Below are 17,377 nucleotides of genomic sequence, written 5' to 3'. Positions count from 1 at the left end.
CTCCACAAAATAGGTGCAAATTGGAAAAGCTCTGCTTATTCATCTGGCAGTAAGTGTGTCTGGAAATTAATATATCATGTAAAAATTAAAATCAGACTCAACTTCTTTCAAATTCAAAAAATGTTTTAAATCTTTGTTTTGTCACTGTTTACTTCTTCCTTTTGCTGCCTTCCTCCTTCTTTGGAATACAAGTCTCCCTCCAGACTGAAAAAATACTTAACTTGGATTGAAATTGAATTACAATTAGTTTTTCTATTTTGAATGAAATCAAGGCAAGAGCATGGAGACAGTTTATTACATGTGTATGCACGAAATGTAAACCCCTCAGAGGTTGAAATATTCTTTTAGCTTAGCTGAGCTCTGGAATTTACAGTCACTGGACATTAACATAGTCAAGAATTTAGAAATCCAAAACAGAACTGGACATTCATGTAGGCATCAAGAAGATCTAGTCTTACAATCAGCAAGAATATAATTTTGGAAGATAAAATAAATCTCAAGATGTGGGACAAAATAATCTGTAACTACTAAAGATCAGAACGTACATGATGTGCATGGCCGATTATCCAAGATCCACTTCTTGAGAGAATCCGTGGGAGAAGCCATGGTGAAAGATATATTATTGGTCTTCCTGGATTTCAGACACAACCTAAGAAAACAGCTGCTCTGTTCCTCTCTTTAACAACTAATTTCGATTTTTAGGTTAATTTCTTTTTTTAAGTGAAGTGCGCCTACGGCATTATATTAATCAGCCACTGAAAACCTTTCCTAAACTTAAACAACAACACTCAGTGTTTGCTAAGGCAGCAATGGCCTAGTGAATGAATGGAATCACTACAATCCACAACACAAGGGACTACACAAACTGCAGCAGTACAAAAGGTACTAGTTAATGACCAAAAAGCCCCACAAAACCAAAAAAGGACCCGTCAAAATGTAATCTCATGCAACCAAAAGACCCTGCGTTGGCTTCATGTGTCAAGACGCAAAACTTCATGTGACCAGATTCTCAATTTACTGAACTGACACAATGACAGGGTGAACACTAAAAACACACATTTCAGCAGCTGCTGTCTGTCACAGGTGTTGGCTGCAATGTTAACAATAAGACTGTTTCTCCTGGTGTACTCAACTCACTCGAAGAGAAAGGAAATTGGAACACACGTTTGTAAGAGATTTGCTTGTCTTATTTACTCTTCTTCTCTTATTTGAGCCCAGAAAGGAGATTTAAATCCCAGGGATTATGGCCAAACCAAGCCAGTTAATTAGGTAACTTTGGTGCAATTTGCCTTTGTTAGAAAATCAACTGAAAGATGCTGTAATGCATTAGCAATGGTCCAGAGGTGCAGCAGCAATGGTCCAGAGGTGCATTTATCTTGCTAATGACTGACATAAATACGTGCTCCCCTCCCAATTGACAAGGTGTAAAGAGCACAGAAAAGTTCCCAGTGGGAAGCTACCAGGACTATTCAGCTGGGAAGAGAACAACCCAAGCACATTCACAACCATTTGCAGGGAAATGATCTTGAGACACAGCAAATATTCATAAATACTAAGACTAATCACAGGCTACACAAGGAACCCCTGACCAAAGACCAGCGAAGCTGCGCTGTTGTGCTGTAACCTCAGCTCTACCACCAGCACTATTTGTTGGCTTCACCCAAGACCTCTGCCTGCCTGTGATGCTCCTCATCAGCCAAAGCAGCAATCCTCACACCTTCTGTAAAACACCTCCAGACCTACGGACAAGAGAGAACACCTACCCAAAACCAGCACGGCCAAAGATGTCTGTAGTCCAGGGCTCCATCTTCACTTCTGTCACAAACTTCTTGTGCTCTCGTAAGTGAATAAGGGGCTTCAAATACACTTTAGGGTCACTGACAAGTCCCATCTACAATGGTGCTCTGAGGATGTCTGCCATGCTGTTCACCCATGAGCTGGGCACGAAGCACAGCAACCTGAGGTGCTTCGGTTTGAATGTAGAGTTGGAAGAGGAAGCAGTGGCAAAGTACCCTTCACAAACCAATCTACTTCTGCAGTATACATAAAGAAAGAGGTGAAGATTCAGCTTTCTGTTTGCTTAAGCCTGAAAGAAGTTCTACAGCCACATCTCAGTCTCTGGGCAGAGGACCTTGATAACCAGGCTAAAACAACACACAGGGCCAGGGCCCTCTACATCACTGACTCCTCAAACTTTGCTGCCAAGAAGAAAGAGGTGCAAGGTCGTTATGGCCAGGGAGAGCATGAAGAGAAGAGCTCGATTCTGCAGCCGTGCGCTGAGGTTCATTCGGCGGCTGACCTGAGGGGCTAACCACAAGGCTACTGAGACCGAGCCCTGAAACACATCATTGCTCAGTGCCTTCAAAAGGGAAAACGTAGGGTTTGCCTACCACAAACGCCTCCAAGCATCCCCAGAGGAAGGAGGGCACCAGGCGTCGGCTCAGAGGAGGCAGGAGGTGCCTCTGCCCCAGGGGTGGTCATTGCCAGGCCGCCGTGCAGGACACGGGCTCCCCCTCCACCACTGCAGAAGGGGTTAGTCCTGCACTGAACCCGTCCACCAAACAGGGGCCCGCTGACAGCGTCCATGCAGTTCTGGGTAGTCATCTACAGAGGCAACCCAGAAAGTACCAGGACTGAGTACGTGCAAAAACATACCTATAAATGCCTCAGGATATTTTTGGCCAGAAAAGCTTGAGTTTCTGAAACCTAAGGAATCTCAGGTGCCTACAACAACTGGGAGAGGTTTCCCTGGGCAACCCTCCTGAATGCAGCTGCCCAAACTGTGCTTTAAGGGATAACAAAATCCTAGATTCTTTACTGGATCTAACCGTAAGTGCCAAAACAAGATTACTGCAGGCATTTATTCAGTCAGCTGAATACAAAGACTTCTAGAAACACTTCTCTTTGTCATAAAACTAGGTTAGAAAAATACATGCACAAAACTCTCATGAACAAAGGTAAGCACGTAACAACTACCTGGGACTTCTGAGTTACAAACAATACATGCTATTTAAAATATTGAGGCGTTGCCACAGAAGAAGAGTTACTAATCGTGTCGGGGCAAAGTAACTGCGCTGGCATGTGGTTTGCACGGGGGGAGGGAAGGAAAAAGAAAAGGAATTACTTTATTAGCCTTTTTGCAGCTTTGTTTTGTTTGCTCTTCCAAAAGAACAGCTTTTTTTTTTATTACTTTTAACTGATTGGTATAAATGAAGAAACCTCTGTTTATCAAAGCCAGTATTATCACTCTAGTCAAACTCCACTTACTCCCAGAGATACCTTAGGGCTGGTAGTAGTTTAATATGTACCTTTATATGTTGCCTTACTTATTTAAAGTAAAGAGTAAAATGGAAAGAGAGACATTCTACTAGGAATATTCTTCCTCTTCAACATTTTCACTTACAGCAAATACAAAGTAAATCCACTTTACTTTGCTAATGAACTAGCTCTTTGTTCATTTATCTATTGAGCTATTTATAAATATCTCGCAATCACAGCATTATCTGGGGGCTAAAGAGCATGTTTCAACTCAAAACAAATGGACATGTCATCTCATGTCCTTCCATAAACAAAAGCTAAGTGCTTGGATTCCAACAGAGATTCGAGCTTGTAATCATGTTTCATATGTTCATTTTCATACCTTTTCTTAGGTGCTTTTAACAACGTAAAATAAGAGCAGTTGCCCTTAACATACAGAAGCACTGGAAAGCAATAAATTGTCGTACCAGATGGTACATGAGACAGGGGACACGTGTGGATGCTGCGGAGGGTCCCCCCTTCCCGACAGTGCAACATGCTCTGTTGGGCTTACAAAGACCATCCAGGGAGGAGGGGGAATTGTGGCCTCGGTGGAAAGGAGCCAGGGACTCACAGAAATCTCCTGAAACAACTTCTGAAACATTTTTTTTTCCCTGAACAAATACCTGCAGCCTATGCTGACAGAACAGCAAGTTCTCGCTGTATGACACGGACCTCTCAGATAAAAAAAGGCGTTTTTTGATGACACATTACACACAGCAGTATGTGAACCAAGCAGTAACTCAACACAGTGGGTTTTCTCAACTAGAAAAATCAGCAGCATCATTTATCCAGACCAAAATCACGTTCTTCACAGACACTGTGTACATTTTAAAATCAAATATAATTTTTTAACTCTCGTTTTCAGCTGGTACAGAACAGAAAAGTATTCACACAATATTAACGCTACATCAATTTCTCCCTACCTGACTCTATGGCATCAACCAGCAACAGTGTAATGAATGCAAAATATGCTAGTTCATTTGAGACATTGTCATTTGTACATATCCTAGTACTAAATAGTTAGCACTCAGACTTTGGGAGAAAGGTTAAATTGAAATTAATTCTATAATATTCCCATTACTGGCTTAGTTTCGAGATATAACTAGGAGTGTAAAAGCAAAAGAGCTATGACAAAATAATTAGTTAGTCATTTCTTCACTTTGTACTCCTTCCAAATCCATTCACTTTAATAATCAATACATGTTCCAAAAAAAGTTTATTTAACCTTGCCTGATCAAGCAATGCAGAATGTCAGAAATCCTTTACACCCTGTTTTTTCACCTGGAATTAGATAATGTGCTTACCGTATTCTGCAGCCTCCTCATTCCTTAACTCCCACTGAGGATTTACACCGAACTGAAGTTTCTCTCAAGTTTACATTTCTCAGGTGTCTTCCGGCAGAACCAAAGATTGTTCTCTTTTCACATATTTAAGCTTGGACCCAAACTACCGCAAGCCCCCACCCTTCCCACCTAGGTCTAACCCTTTACAAGCTGGGTGATTTGAACCGACGCAACTTGGTAGCCCCAAACCTGCTTCCCGTTCCCCTATCACAGTAGTGCCCGCGGCGGGGCCAGCCCACACATATTGATGTTTGCTTGGTCTGTTGGGACCGATGTAAGCACAAAAGTGCTTGCAACTAAGAACCCAGAGATTTTACCCTCTCTACAGAGGGACTGAAAATATCCCCTTTTGTTTACACCTAAAACGCAAAAGTCCCCATAGCATTTCTGTTGCTGGACTTTTATGTCCACATACGTTTATCCTTTACTAATGTACTTTTACTCAAGAAAAAAATCTATTAAGAAATGCCCCAGTATTACCCTGTGATATCAAACCATATACTCAAAGTCTGTTTAGCCAACTGATACTATGATTCATTAAGCAAAAAAGCCTCAGTATTTTTGCAGATATCAAATGCTGGAATAAATGCTGCTGTAATTCTAGGGTTCTTTTTTAACAGCAAAGGAGAGACATCTGGCAATAATCTACAAATAAATACAGTGTCTCCATTCTTAGTTTCTCCTCCAAAACACTACCTAGGACATTTTTGCAGCATGATTCATATAATCAACATAATACATTACAATACCTTTCAAATAATTTAGAATTCTCAGTTCATTCAATAAAGAACTCAATTTCGAAAGAGAAAAGGGAAAATGGCATGCCAGAAAACTTGCTTTCTTGACTCAGCCCTGCGGCCAGGAGGAACAATGTGGTGCAGCAGACTCCACGATTTCAAAAGCATTTTTTTACAGCGAGGGCAGAGAGAGACAGAGGCTTATTTACCGAAATGCGAGATTCCACAGGTGAGGCCAGAGACGGTCTGAGATCCTCTTCCTTTAGTTCCAAAAGTTTTAATTTATGATGAAGCCTGTAATAATCCTTTCAAGCTGCCAGGTAAAACGCACGCCATATCTCAGCCGTATTTTCTTTCACCCTTTTGCAGTGTAACTTTGTTATTTGCATAAAGCTTAGTTCTGACCTATAGGACTTTTTGAACATCTACATGTTAGATTAGCTGTCTTGACATGCTCTATCAAGCATGACATCATGGATCTCCATGGCAACCTTAACCACACCTGCCCAGATGCCAGAGTTACCTGTCATGTTCAGACCTAACTGCGCATAACAAAAAAACCCTCAACCACCATTTTCTAGGCACTCAGCCTTGCACAGGCACTGGAAGGGTGTTTCCTTTTTTTTAAACTGGTGGAAATCTAATTTTGTTTGCCAATAAATTTGTTCTTCACGGAGCACTGGCTGAAACGCTAGAGCTGTTGCTGACCCTTCCACATCTACCAGTGTATTTCCTAGCCAAACAACAACAAAAGAAACCTGTGGCAAACACCTTCCAGCTCACTTTCCAAAGGCACGCTCAAAAGCTTCAGCTCTGAAAAATTTCTATGTACTCATTTTTGCTCCCTGCTCCTCAGAAAGGTTTTTTTTGGCGAGGTGACTTGCAAAACAGGTTCACAGCAGGGATTACCCCCCCCCCATGGCCAGGTTAGCATTTTAACCTCTTAATTGCAGGCTCTTTTTCATCCTCACAGCCGTTGGCCCAGCTTTTACGCTGGTTCCTGCTCTTTGCTTCTCTGCTGACTGGAGTCAACCCCACCTAAGCAGCGACCATGTCCTGCCATGAGCTCAGCAGCAGATGATTCACACCATCTCAAACTTCAGAAGACCGAGACTGCTTCTCTCCTTTCTTTCTAACTTTCCTGGGGATTACATTAGTGCCTTGCACTCACTAACGCAGACAAGACAGCCTTGGCAGAGGCAAGTTAGCCAAAGCTCTTGCAGAAGCTTGAATTACCTATAAAAAAATGTTTTCTTCCTCAGCTTTGCAGGCTTGCAGGTGGAGGGTGCCCAGCTGCACGTCCATCTCACCGGGGGATGGACTGCAGCATGAGGGCAAGCTGCGGGGCGCAGAGCCACAGCCCTGGGGTGCTGCATTGCCCTGTGGGCGTTTTGGGGTGCACAAGGCACGGCACGCCTGCATCCCTCACGCCCAGCTGCTGCGAACTCACACCCCAATTTACCACACAGACCAGCTCAGCTGCAGGTTATTTGCCTTGCAGCAGTATCCCCGGGCCCTTGTGCAAATAGAGACGGCCCCTGTCTCTGAGCTTTCCTTTGCAGAATAAGATATCACAAACAGGGCAACAAACCTGCGGGGTGGAGGAGCGATCATCTGTGTGCACAGCTGGGAGGTTTCAGGTCACTGCGGTAGTGAACCATCAGTAATCCCCGCTGGCATTTTACCTGACCTCTTTTGATTTGCGGCAGGTTATCAAGAGTAGAAATGGGTCCTCAGGAGGCACAACCAGGAGGGATTTATCTGAATAAACGAAGCCTGGAGGAAACTATTAATACATAGTGGAAGATATGGACAACATTCAGAGCTGACCTTGCTGGTGGAGGTAATACAGTATCATGTGACGACACCAAACGTTTTTCCCTGATGTTTATTTTTTGCAAACCAGGGGTCAGTTTGCCATGTTCAGATACTGATGGTTAAAATGGACAAGCGAAGAAAATCCACAAAAAAAAGAGACAATTATCAATCTTGATTTTCTGGCTCATTTTTGTTCGTTATGGACCTGACAAGCTATAGAGCAACATAGAAGACAAATTATATGATATCCGAGGGACTATCTCCTGACCGTAAATATTGGGATGTTTTATGTTCCAGCTGCGCCACTTGACATAGAGATTAGAAAATGGTGTTGCATTAGCTACTATCCTTGATAGATCTCCCACAGTGGGGAAATTCCCACCACAGATAACGTTGCTACTTTCCAGATATTGGAGCAGCTGGAGAAGTAAGAAGGGAGGAAAAGAACCTGCAAAATAAATCATGAAATTTTATTTCATGTCTTCCCATACATCTTAGAGATTTTGCATGTGATACATATCTATATGTTACATACACATACCTACTACATGTGCACGCAGTTTGTCTTCTATACCGCTCCTAGACACGTACATATACAAGGTGGCGGAAAAACGAAGTATGTATGCTCAACACACGTATACGCCCTCCAAAGCAAAATTATATTACGGTCTTCTTCATGAAGCAGCTAAGTAAGCATGCATTACACATACACATGTATACACACACACATACAGCTATGTGTATATATACACATACCTACGTGTATCTATACAGAGATACATATACATACACACAAACACACACACACAAAATACACAGATACATGTGTGTGCACGCATAGACATAGCTGGCAAGAAAAAAACCCCTCTGAACTGTAATGCCACGACCATAATAATCTGTTACTGCATCTGACCAGCCAGACTGTTGATACATTTCAACTAAGCCAATTTCTTGTAATCAACTGGTATAACTTATTTCTGCATGATTTTAATGTGGCTGCTGTTCAGCTTATCTTTTTTTTCTTTTCAAGTTATGCTGAATGGATGAAGTCTTCGGTCTTTCGCATTCCCAAGAAAGATAGTTTGATGCTCCAATACTGAATTTAAAGTTATTTACATAAAATACATATGTCTAATCATCAAAAAATAGAAGCAGGAGACATTCGCATGAATTTTACCCTCAATAAATTAGCAAGGATGACACATTTTAAACAAATAGCAGGAACAGTTACTACATTCCTTCTGTAATTTACTGCCTTCAGAAAGGGCTCAAATTACAAAATGTGCAGGGTGTAATGCTGTAGGCTGTTCAAACTGGGTTTGCAGTGTCTGCAACACTGGAACTAAATATTTACATGACTCCAAAAGATCTAATCTCTGGATTTCACCCCCCTCCCACCCCCTTTATTTAATTTGTATGCTATCTTTATCCACCACCCAGCACATTCCACACAGTCGCTAAAGTTCATGGAAGATAAGTGGGGAGGAAAAAAAAAAAATCAAGACTTTCAAAGGAAAGGAGGGAAGCTGTTTAAAAGTAAGGAATAGATCATTCTTGTTAGAGCTGAAGTCTTGCAGCAATTGAGCTGAATACATATGGATTCTAGCAGTTGTGTTCTGAGGCAATGACAGCACCTGGGATCTCTAGAGACCTTGCCAAAAAGAAGTTGTAGGGGAGAGTTACCAAATGACAATCTATCCAAACCTGTAACTATGGTCTGATCTCCAAAGGTTTGGAAGGCCTCAAAAGAGGCTGGGAACTTAGTTAGAACTCCCATAACAGAGTACAATATTTTTCCAACTTGTTTTTATTCCTTACTGACAATTAATTTGCTGTTAGTGCTAAAATATCTGTAAAACACTAAGAAAAAAAAAAGCTTCTCTGAAAGGTTTGCTGTCAATTATTTGTTGAACTGAGAATAATGGGCACAAGATTTTTGAGCCTGCACTCTAAATTCTGCTAGTTGATTGAAAAAACTGGACTATGGAATAGAAGGTAGATTGTGTGTAAAGCCGAACAGGGTAAAATCTAACATTGCACCCAAAACCATAGTCCAGAGTTAGGCTGTGAAGAGATCCTTGCACGGCATTCCCTGAATTCAGAAGGTCGGCATGACAGCAGCCTCCACCTGCTCTGAGAAATACATCAGCGTGTCACATCTCCTCTGACCCTACATTTACTTTTCGCTGCCCAAAAGCAACTGCAGGCAGGCGAGAAGCAAACCACCTTAAGGTACGCTGCTGACAGACCAATGTGGATGTCAAAACCACTGGGAAGACACAGGCATCTGTGGATAAGTCCGTTCCGTTTGTATTAAAGGACTCAAAAATAGAAAAGAAAGCAAATGAAAGGGTAACAGAGCCAGCTAAAGCATACAGACACACTCTGCGGATATTTTCTTTTCTCCCAGGCAGCGGTGCCAACACTTAAAGTGTAACAGAAGTTAACAGCTGTTCCATATTTTCCCTTCAGCTGTGAAAATTAGATGGAAATGCATATGCTAAAATCAAGAGTCTCACCTTCATCTTTTTCTCCATGTATATTCTAAAAAAAATGAAAAGCTCTTCAAAAATGTCAGTTTCAATCAACAATTCCAAGGTAATATTGAATAGTTTCATTTTTATTATTGTGTCTTTGAATTTCAAGGGAGCAACTGAATCTTAGGCTATATCAATACCCTCACCCCCCACCCCGCCATTTAATGCTTTGTTACATTCTCACCTTTTGTAATGAGGTAATCTTCAATTTTGTAGGAGTTAATAAGAACCACTTAACAAAAAGCAAGATATGAATTTGACTTTCATACCTGATCTCTCAGTCTCTCCTGGTGTCCCATTATCGCTGTAGCATGGTGGGGATATTTCTGTTTCAGATGTTCAAGAAAAGCCTCTCTCTTCCTGTCCATTTCCGAGGTTTGCATTCCCAGTATTTCTTTGGAACTGCGAGGGCCACCTACTGTATGTCTTCGAGGGATGTTGCGGCTGGACTTTGAATTAGAAGAAGTGTGACTGTTCGGGGTCGAAAGGAGCTCTTTAGATCGGAGACATTCCGCATCGTCTAGCGATGTTACATGCAAACTGTTTTTTGCCTGGTCTGAAAAAAAAACCAAAAAGCAAAACCAGACTATTATAAGACCTTAATCTCAATGTTCACATTAATAAGAAAAAGAAAATAATCAATATAAAAGCCAGGTTCATTTAAAAGTCTGGTAGTGTTCTGCATCATTAGGCATATATACGCTGTAAGAAGCGGACTGGAAGTAATCACTTATGCAAGCTATGCACGGTACTTACATACTTTTAACACACAACAGCAGGACTGCTTCCCACAAAAGTGAGCATCATTCAAGTAAATGTTCATTTTATATCATCTTTACCTCTACGAGACTTGAAAAGAAGATCTGACAGGGCCCTGATTCCCTGACCTTTAAAATCTACAGGATGCTTCCCATGAGAAGAAACAGGTTTCTTCAATGGGCTCCAGTACACTTAACGGCCCCGTAACTAGTATCCTTAAGGATACCAACTGATATAATTCCTTTGACAAGGAGATCTGAAATCCTTAATCTTTCTTCAGTGTGTTTTCAACATGCTCCGAAACACCTACGAAATAATAAGAGCATTTTGGAGGCTTTTTTCCCTGATTTCTGACTGTGGTCTGTTTTTAAATTTCATGGATCTCCCTTGGATTTTATACGTCTCAGGACAGCGGGCTGGAAAATACTACATCACTTTTTCAATAAACCATTTCTTAAGAAACAGAATAAAAGCAAGTTTTGTGTGATATAAAAAGAAAAAAATTCAGATAAATTTTACAACTTCAAAAATCTACTTTAAGACCAAAGCCCATAATGAGGTTTGTAAAGAGATAGGCAGACACCGAGGGTATGTAAGTGCTGGCTTATCTTCAGGTGACTGTGTAACACGAACCCTCTGGTGCACAAAAAAGTGTAGTCTGGAGCCTTGTTACCTAATATCTTTGAAAAATCCCTCACTCCTTTGTCAGCAAAGGAAGAAAAAAAGCAAAACCCAGAAGCATTGAAAAGGCCTCACCAAGTCTGATGTGGCCTTAGGCAGGCAGCCGCAGAGGTCCCTGTGAGCGTTAACCCTTCACTGCACCGCCCAGGAGCTGGAAGCTCCTTCCTCCGCGTGTTTTTAACACATCTCTACTTCTCTCCAGCTGACACTTTTCTCCTTGGAGCCCTTTATCCTCCCAGCGACCGTCTCCCCCACGCGCTGCCATTTATACGGCGCTGCTGTTTGGAAACAGGCACCTACTCGCTTCTTTTTATGGTTCAGTCAGTCAGTTTGACACCCTGCCTACCACTTGCCTCGGCATTTTATGCTGAGGATTTTTCAGCTTTCTGGTGTGCGTTGTCAATTGCCTGCCAAGTCCCACCTAACACCAGGCCCTGGTGGCACAGTAAATCCTCCAGCAGTGGAGCCACTGCCGGTGTGACGTCCCACCAACTCACATGGGGAACCAATTCCCTGGGGTTTCACAACAGGACTGGACCCTGGAAGGCCCTCAAAGACTTTGCATGTTTCTGTGAGCTCCCTATAATGCTCACAGACTCCAAAATACCAACATCTTCTTGTTTGCATTTATGAAAACCCATTCCGAAAGCAGAACTGGACACAGACGCCCAGACTACAGGTGGTACCATGCTTCGATGAGCACAGCTCTAGGCACAACTTTGGAAACAGGTTTGGTTCATGGGGAAGTTTTGCTCTCACACAGATTCAAAATGCCATCTTTGATCTCCACAGCACCTTCTAAGATCTTCTTAGAAGCACAATCCCGGTTCAGCCTTCAGAACAGCAGCCTCATGTGTACATACACACACACACATTCTAACACACTTGACATTTCCAATCCCAAGTCAATTAAAAAACATCCAGCCTCACTGATTACCGAAAAGGCAGAGCTCTGACTGCCGGGTACCCTCAGCTTGTTTGAGACAAGTGGCAAAATGGAGAGTTTTGCTTGCAAGAGGTAAGCATGGCTACTCCAGACACACTCAGTCAAAATGGTTTCTGAAAGCTGCACGGTCATTTCCATGGATTTTACATGGGAGGAAAAAGATGTGGGATGGGGCTGGCTGGAATTTACCATCTTTAATTTGTCGCACCAAGAGCCCGAAGGTTATATCCCTGAGGCCACTGGAACAAAGGCAACAGACATAAATAAGGGATTTCCTTGGAGCTTGAGGGAGTCGGAGTGAGCGTGAGTGACTGAGTGCAGCGATTTGGTATAAACCCTTAAAGTACGGTCACAGCAGCAGTTTCAATCACTGAACCGGTGGCAGGCACTTCCTCAGGATGGCAGGTAAACCTGAACTCACAAACACAGCCGAGAGCTCACGACTCAGTGTTTCGGGTCCTAAATCTCTCTCACGCAAAGCCTTTCCCTACTGTGCACTTCAGTCATTTCAATAGCTTAAGAAAAAGCTAATTATTTGGAACGTAAAGAGACTTATTGAGGGAAGCGTTTTACCACTATTTGTTACTGGGCAAAACCTTGAGAAGGAATCAAAAATAACATATTTTTCTTATACTGTATTAGAAAGATCAACAAATTCTCTTATTTTTCTTTCATATATCTGGAAAATACTATACAAATACCAGTGAAAAGAAAGGAATGTAAACTATGCAAACTAATTGCTAGCCTTGCCAGCAAGCTGACCTGGGCATTCAGCACGCTCCCACCACATTACAGCCCACAGCAGCACGTGACTTTCTTTTTCAAACCAAACTCTCTGTCATGTTCGAATATGGGCCCTTCCCTTAGTAATTGCTTAAATAAAACTTCCTTGGCCACTTCCTAGACAGGGACAAACAGCTTTGATAGCGAGGCTGAAAGCTGGGATGGTGAAATCCCCGTGTGTAACCCGGGGCACATGAAGTCCGCAGCTGCTCTGTGGGCCACAGTGCTACAGGGAGGAGAAACTGAGAGAGGTTTTCTGGATCCTGGAGTTGCTCAATAACAGTGTGGGCAAACTTGCTGTATCTTCCAAGTGAAGATAATAGGCCTAGAAAATCAATCCCCACAGATAACTGTGAAATGTGTGAAGGATCATGTGATGGTTCCCAGAAGAAAGTTAAAAGTAGCAAAAGGATAAATTATGTACGTACCCTCCCTGGAAAAGGAGTAAAGAGAAGCGAACAGAAAACACAGAGGTGTGAGATAAGCTTGTCTCCCTGTCTTCCCTCCCTCATATTCAGAAGCTAAAAGCTGAAGGTCTTTCTGTTCAATAAAGTAGCAAGTCTAGAGAGCAACAACAAGCAAGACTTGCTGATTGACAAGGAAGGGTTTCGGTTACCCAGAGGCTTGGGTAACCCTTACACCTGAGATGCTTCTCTGATCTGAAAACAAATTTCAGGATTTCTTAACATCACCCATTACTACTGTGGCTGTAACTACAGGAAAGCCCAGGTATGCAGCACAGAAGCAGTATCCCTAGGATTATCGGGAAGGATTAATTGCTGTGAGCTGGAAACTAAAAAAAAAAAAGTCCTTCAACATGTCCTGGTATGCAATTCTTCTAAGTCACACCCTTCATGAAGTCTACACAGGTCAGGAAAGTCACTCTGCTTCATTACTTCAAATGTTGTGAAGATTTCAGTGGTCCTGTTTTGCAATCCAGGTGACATGAAAGAAGAACATTTTCAGAATAATTTCAGAAAGGTACAAGTATGGACCTGACCTGTACTGGTACTACAAAACTGAGCCTTGAAGCAAACTACATTCAATATTTAAAGTTTAAAAAAGAACACAGTTTTAACAACGTGAGTCAAACCCACCTCCGCTCTATTTCTGCCAGCAGTAAATTCGAGATTATTTGGAATCTTTCTAATTTACTCCCTTGTCTTTACAATTAGCTCTCTTTCCAAGGAACTTCCGAATGTAACATTTGGATAGGGGCCAAACCTACTGAATCCGGCTATGAACTCCCAGCATTCAAAATCTGGGGGATCAGAGGATCCGGTTGGTCAGACCTCTGGTTTCCTAGCTCCACGCGTATCTCAGGCAGCTCCATGCAACCCACACAGAAGAAACACATTGCTGAAGGCTTTTTTTCCTTTCCTCCCTATTCTGACACAGCCTTTGAGGGAAGATCTCCGTCCCACTACACGTAAACATATACACAGATGCACGTGACTTGCGCTGCCCCACACTTCAACTTGAAAAATGATTCAGAAGAGGTTCAAGAAATTAGTGAACCCCCAAGAAAAAAAGTTGTTGTTTTTTTCTCCTAAGCTGTCTACGCACTATTTTCTGGTGTTACTTATTCGTAAACTTGGGTGACTTTTTCCTTAAAACCAGGTGTACCCGGCCACGCACTGTTTGGGTAACGGAAGACCGGTGAAAGCAACCGAGAAGGCTCAGAGGTGCTCCGCGAACGCTCTGACGGACACAGCCGGGACGAGGTGCCGGCGACGCCACCTGCACGCCGCGCTCCCGCGGAGCGGCCACGCAGACCCCGCGGCAGAGCGGCCCCCGCAGACCCCGCGGCAGAGCGCTCCCGCTCGCTCTCAGACACAGCGCCGGCAGGGCGGCGGCACTCCCCCGGCCGCACCGCAGCCGGCCCGCCGTGAAAACCACGCTCGCAGCTTCTCGGCCTTGCTCCCCCTAAAGAAGAGCCGTTCCCCTGCCATAGGTGCAGCACTCAGGGCATTTAAAGGGGCCGTGACGCTATTCCTCCCCCGTCGCGGGAGCGGCACCCTCCCTCCGCACCGTGACAGCCACCCGGCAGGCTCCCGGCCTCAGAGGTCGGGCAGAAAGCGCTCCAGAGAGAAAGTTAAACTCACGAAGTCGGAGCGTGAGGGAAATCTGCAGAGCCGCTAGCACAAGAAAGACACGCTTTCCACCCCCCACACCCCCCCATGCATTCTGCCTCCAGTTACAAAAAGCAGCAGCGAGGGGCACGTTTAAACGCAACTCCATCTTTGCCTGCTTCTCCTGCTTACCCTTCATCTGCCTGCCGTCCGCCGAGCGCGCCAGGCACAGCTCAAGTTTCTGGCTTTCGTTTTCCTCCATTGTCCCTGGCTACCGCACCGGCTCCCCTCTCCCACAGCTCGGGAGCCGCGGCGCCCGGGCGGTCAGCGCCGGCCCCGGGGAGGGGAAAGGCAACTCCCCGGGCCCCGCCGCGAAGCCCCCCCGAGGCGCCCCGCACGCCCTCCGGGCCGGGGCTGGGGCCGGGGGCCGGGGGCCGCGGGGCGGCGGGCGGGCGGGCGGGCCGGCGGGCGGGGGGCCCCCCGAGCGCTGGGCCCCAACAGGTGATGATGGGCCGTTCCGCCGGCTCCCCTCCCGCTTCATGAAAGGGGACGCTTCAAACACCACCGCAGGCCCGAGCCCCTGCTGGAATCCCAACCCACAGCCTCTTAAATCTCCGTCACGGGACAAAAGCCTTTCCACGGAATATTTTTTAAGCCCATAACCACCAAGCCCACAAACATTCCTGATAAATGCTCCTCTGTCTTTTTCAGCATCTCGTTTGAGGGTAATTCATTATACAAGCGCTTTGAGGTTTTGTTTTCTGTTGAATTCTTTCAAGCTGCTCAGAGAATGAATTAGGGAAAAAATAATCAAGATACAGGAATTCAACTTTACTGAAGCCAATAAAAATGAATGGTAGCAATATGTAAGCAAGGACTTTGGTGAAGAGGGATTCTGAAGCCTCAGTAGCGAAGCATAGAGAAACGTAGAACTAATTCTCCTTTGGCAGACCAGAGGCAGGAAGCCTGCGTGAGGATCAATAGATCCGCCAGGCTGCGAGGCAAAAATGTAAAGTGGCTGAGAAGGAGGAGATCAAATCCCACAGATTCCAGCCGATGCCACACGTGTTGATTTAGTGGGAGAATATCAGACCGAATTAGTCTACCAAAACGATAACGCGGAGCAGAGATGGTGGAATAAACCGAGTGTTGAGTTACAGCATCGAGACCAGATTGTTTATCCATGGACAGCTTCTGAATTAGGTTAAGAACAAAGCATAACTGAGGTATTAATAAAAATATGCAATTTCTCATTTAAATCAACCTCGTACTGCAACACCAGATAACAGTTAGCATCTTGGATGTCTTTTTAAACAGACCTAGCATAATACGGTCTTCCAAGCTTTCTTCAACTCTGACTGCAACGCAACATCAGCTAAATTGCTTGCAATGACCTCTCAACCATCCAGTCCAGACAGCCTAGGAAAATTCCCCTACGTTTCCTTCTACATCTCTATCTGGCAGAAATGTCATCCTGTCTACTTAGATTATTGAATGCAGAAATGTTTTGTGTGTATATAAATTCAATACAGAAGCTTAAGGAGAATCACCCTCCTCGTGCCCCAATCCTCCCCCTTCCAGACAGAAGAACCATTTCAGTAAACGGCAATTAACAACTGATAAATGAACAAAACTGTTGTTCGTTAGATCAGACATAAATATTCCCTAGCACTTAAGAAATATTTATTTTCCTTTTTAACAATTAATTCTATATAGTCTTGGAACCTGGCAAAGGTCCCAGAAATCTGGCATGGAAAACACAGAAAAGATGAAAATACAATCTAAACATTAGCACTGCTATTTAAGGCCTGCAGTACAGCGCTCCCAGCAGAATACTCCTGTAGTTGCCCTGCAACACGCTGTATTTAGAGTAGTGTTTTTACTGGCCTTGGGTTACTCCTGCTCATTCTGATTGTGGACTATTTTTGGAGGAGAATCGATGGCCAGCCATCCCACTTATCTGGTGTTGCCTTGTGTGATATGGAGGAATGTGCCTTTAAGTTGAGGTTTTCCAGAGTCTGGACAAGCCTGATGAGCCTCTTGCAACTTACACTCACAGCCAGCTGGAAGGAGAAGAGGGCTCTTACAGGAATAGTCATCACTGAACACCACCAACTTGAAGAAATGCATAATAACTCAGAAACCCCCGATGGGAAAAGAAAGCCAGTGTGGTTGCCTGGAGTAGCAACGTGAAAGCTGTACTAAGACATTACCTGCACACAGGGCTCAGAAATTGACAGGAAACTTAAGGGCATTTAAAAAGATCTTTTCCTGAAATAATGCAATGGAAAGCACAAAAAATATTTGCCTAAAAATGCCTAAAAGGAAGGTGCTTTTGCAGCTTTGTACAAAAGCAGGGTTAGCTCTGGAGGTTGGTACAGTGTGTACCAAGAGCCTTAAT

The 17,377-nt window shown here is 43.8% G+C and overlaps 1 protein-coding gene across 11 annotated transcripts in view; it reads right to left on the bottom strand.

The window, feature by feature from the left end:
* Positions 1-17,377, bottom strand: part of KIAA1217 (KIAA1217 ortholog) — a 374,019-nt gene that overhangs the window by 172,630 nt on the left and 184,012 nt on the right. For 4 of the 11 annotated variants that reach the window (XM_075419527.1, XM_075419537.1, XM_075419536.1 and 1 more), the window contains one exon: positions 10,005-10,291. In XM_075419527.1, the coding sequence (XP_075275642.1) occupies positions 10,005-10,291 (287 nt within the window). Of the gene's footprint in view, positions 1-4,604; positions 4,751-5,589; positions 5,726-10,004; positions 10,292-15,168; positions 15,386-17,377 lie in introns of those variants that run through there. The other 7 variants (XM_075419526.1, XM_009945360.2, XM_075419528.1 and 4 more) reach the window with 5 other exon arrangements.

Source organism: Opisthocomus hoazin, chromosome 4 (assembly GCF_030867145.1).
Source record: "Opisthocomus hoazin isolate bOpiHoa1 chromosome 4, bOpiHoa1.hap1, whole genome shotgun sequence".
In the NCBI taxonomy this organism is placed as follows: domain Eukaryota; kingdom Metazoa; phylum Chordata; class Aves; order Opisthocomiformes; family Opisthocomidae; genus Opisthocomus; species Opisthocomus hoazin.
Note: the sequence above shows the minus strand (reverse complement) of the source record. Positions and strands in the feature narration are given on the sequence as shown.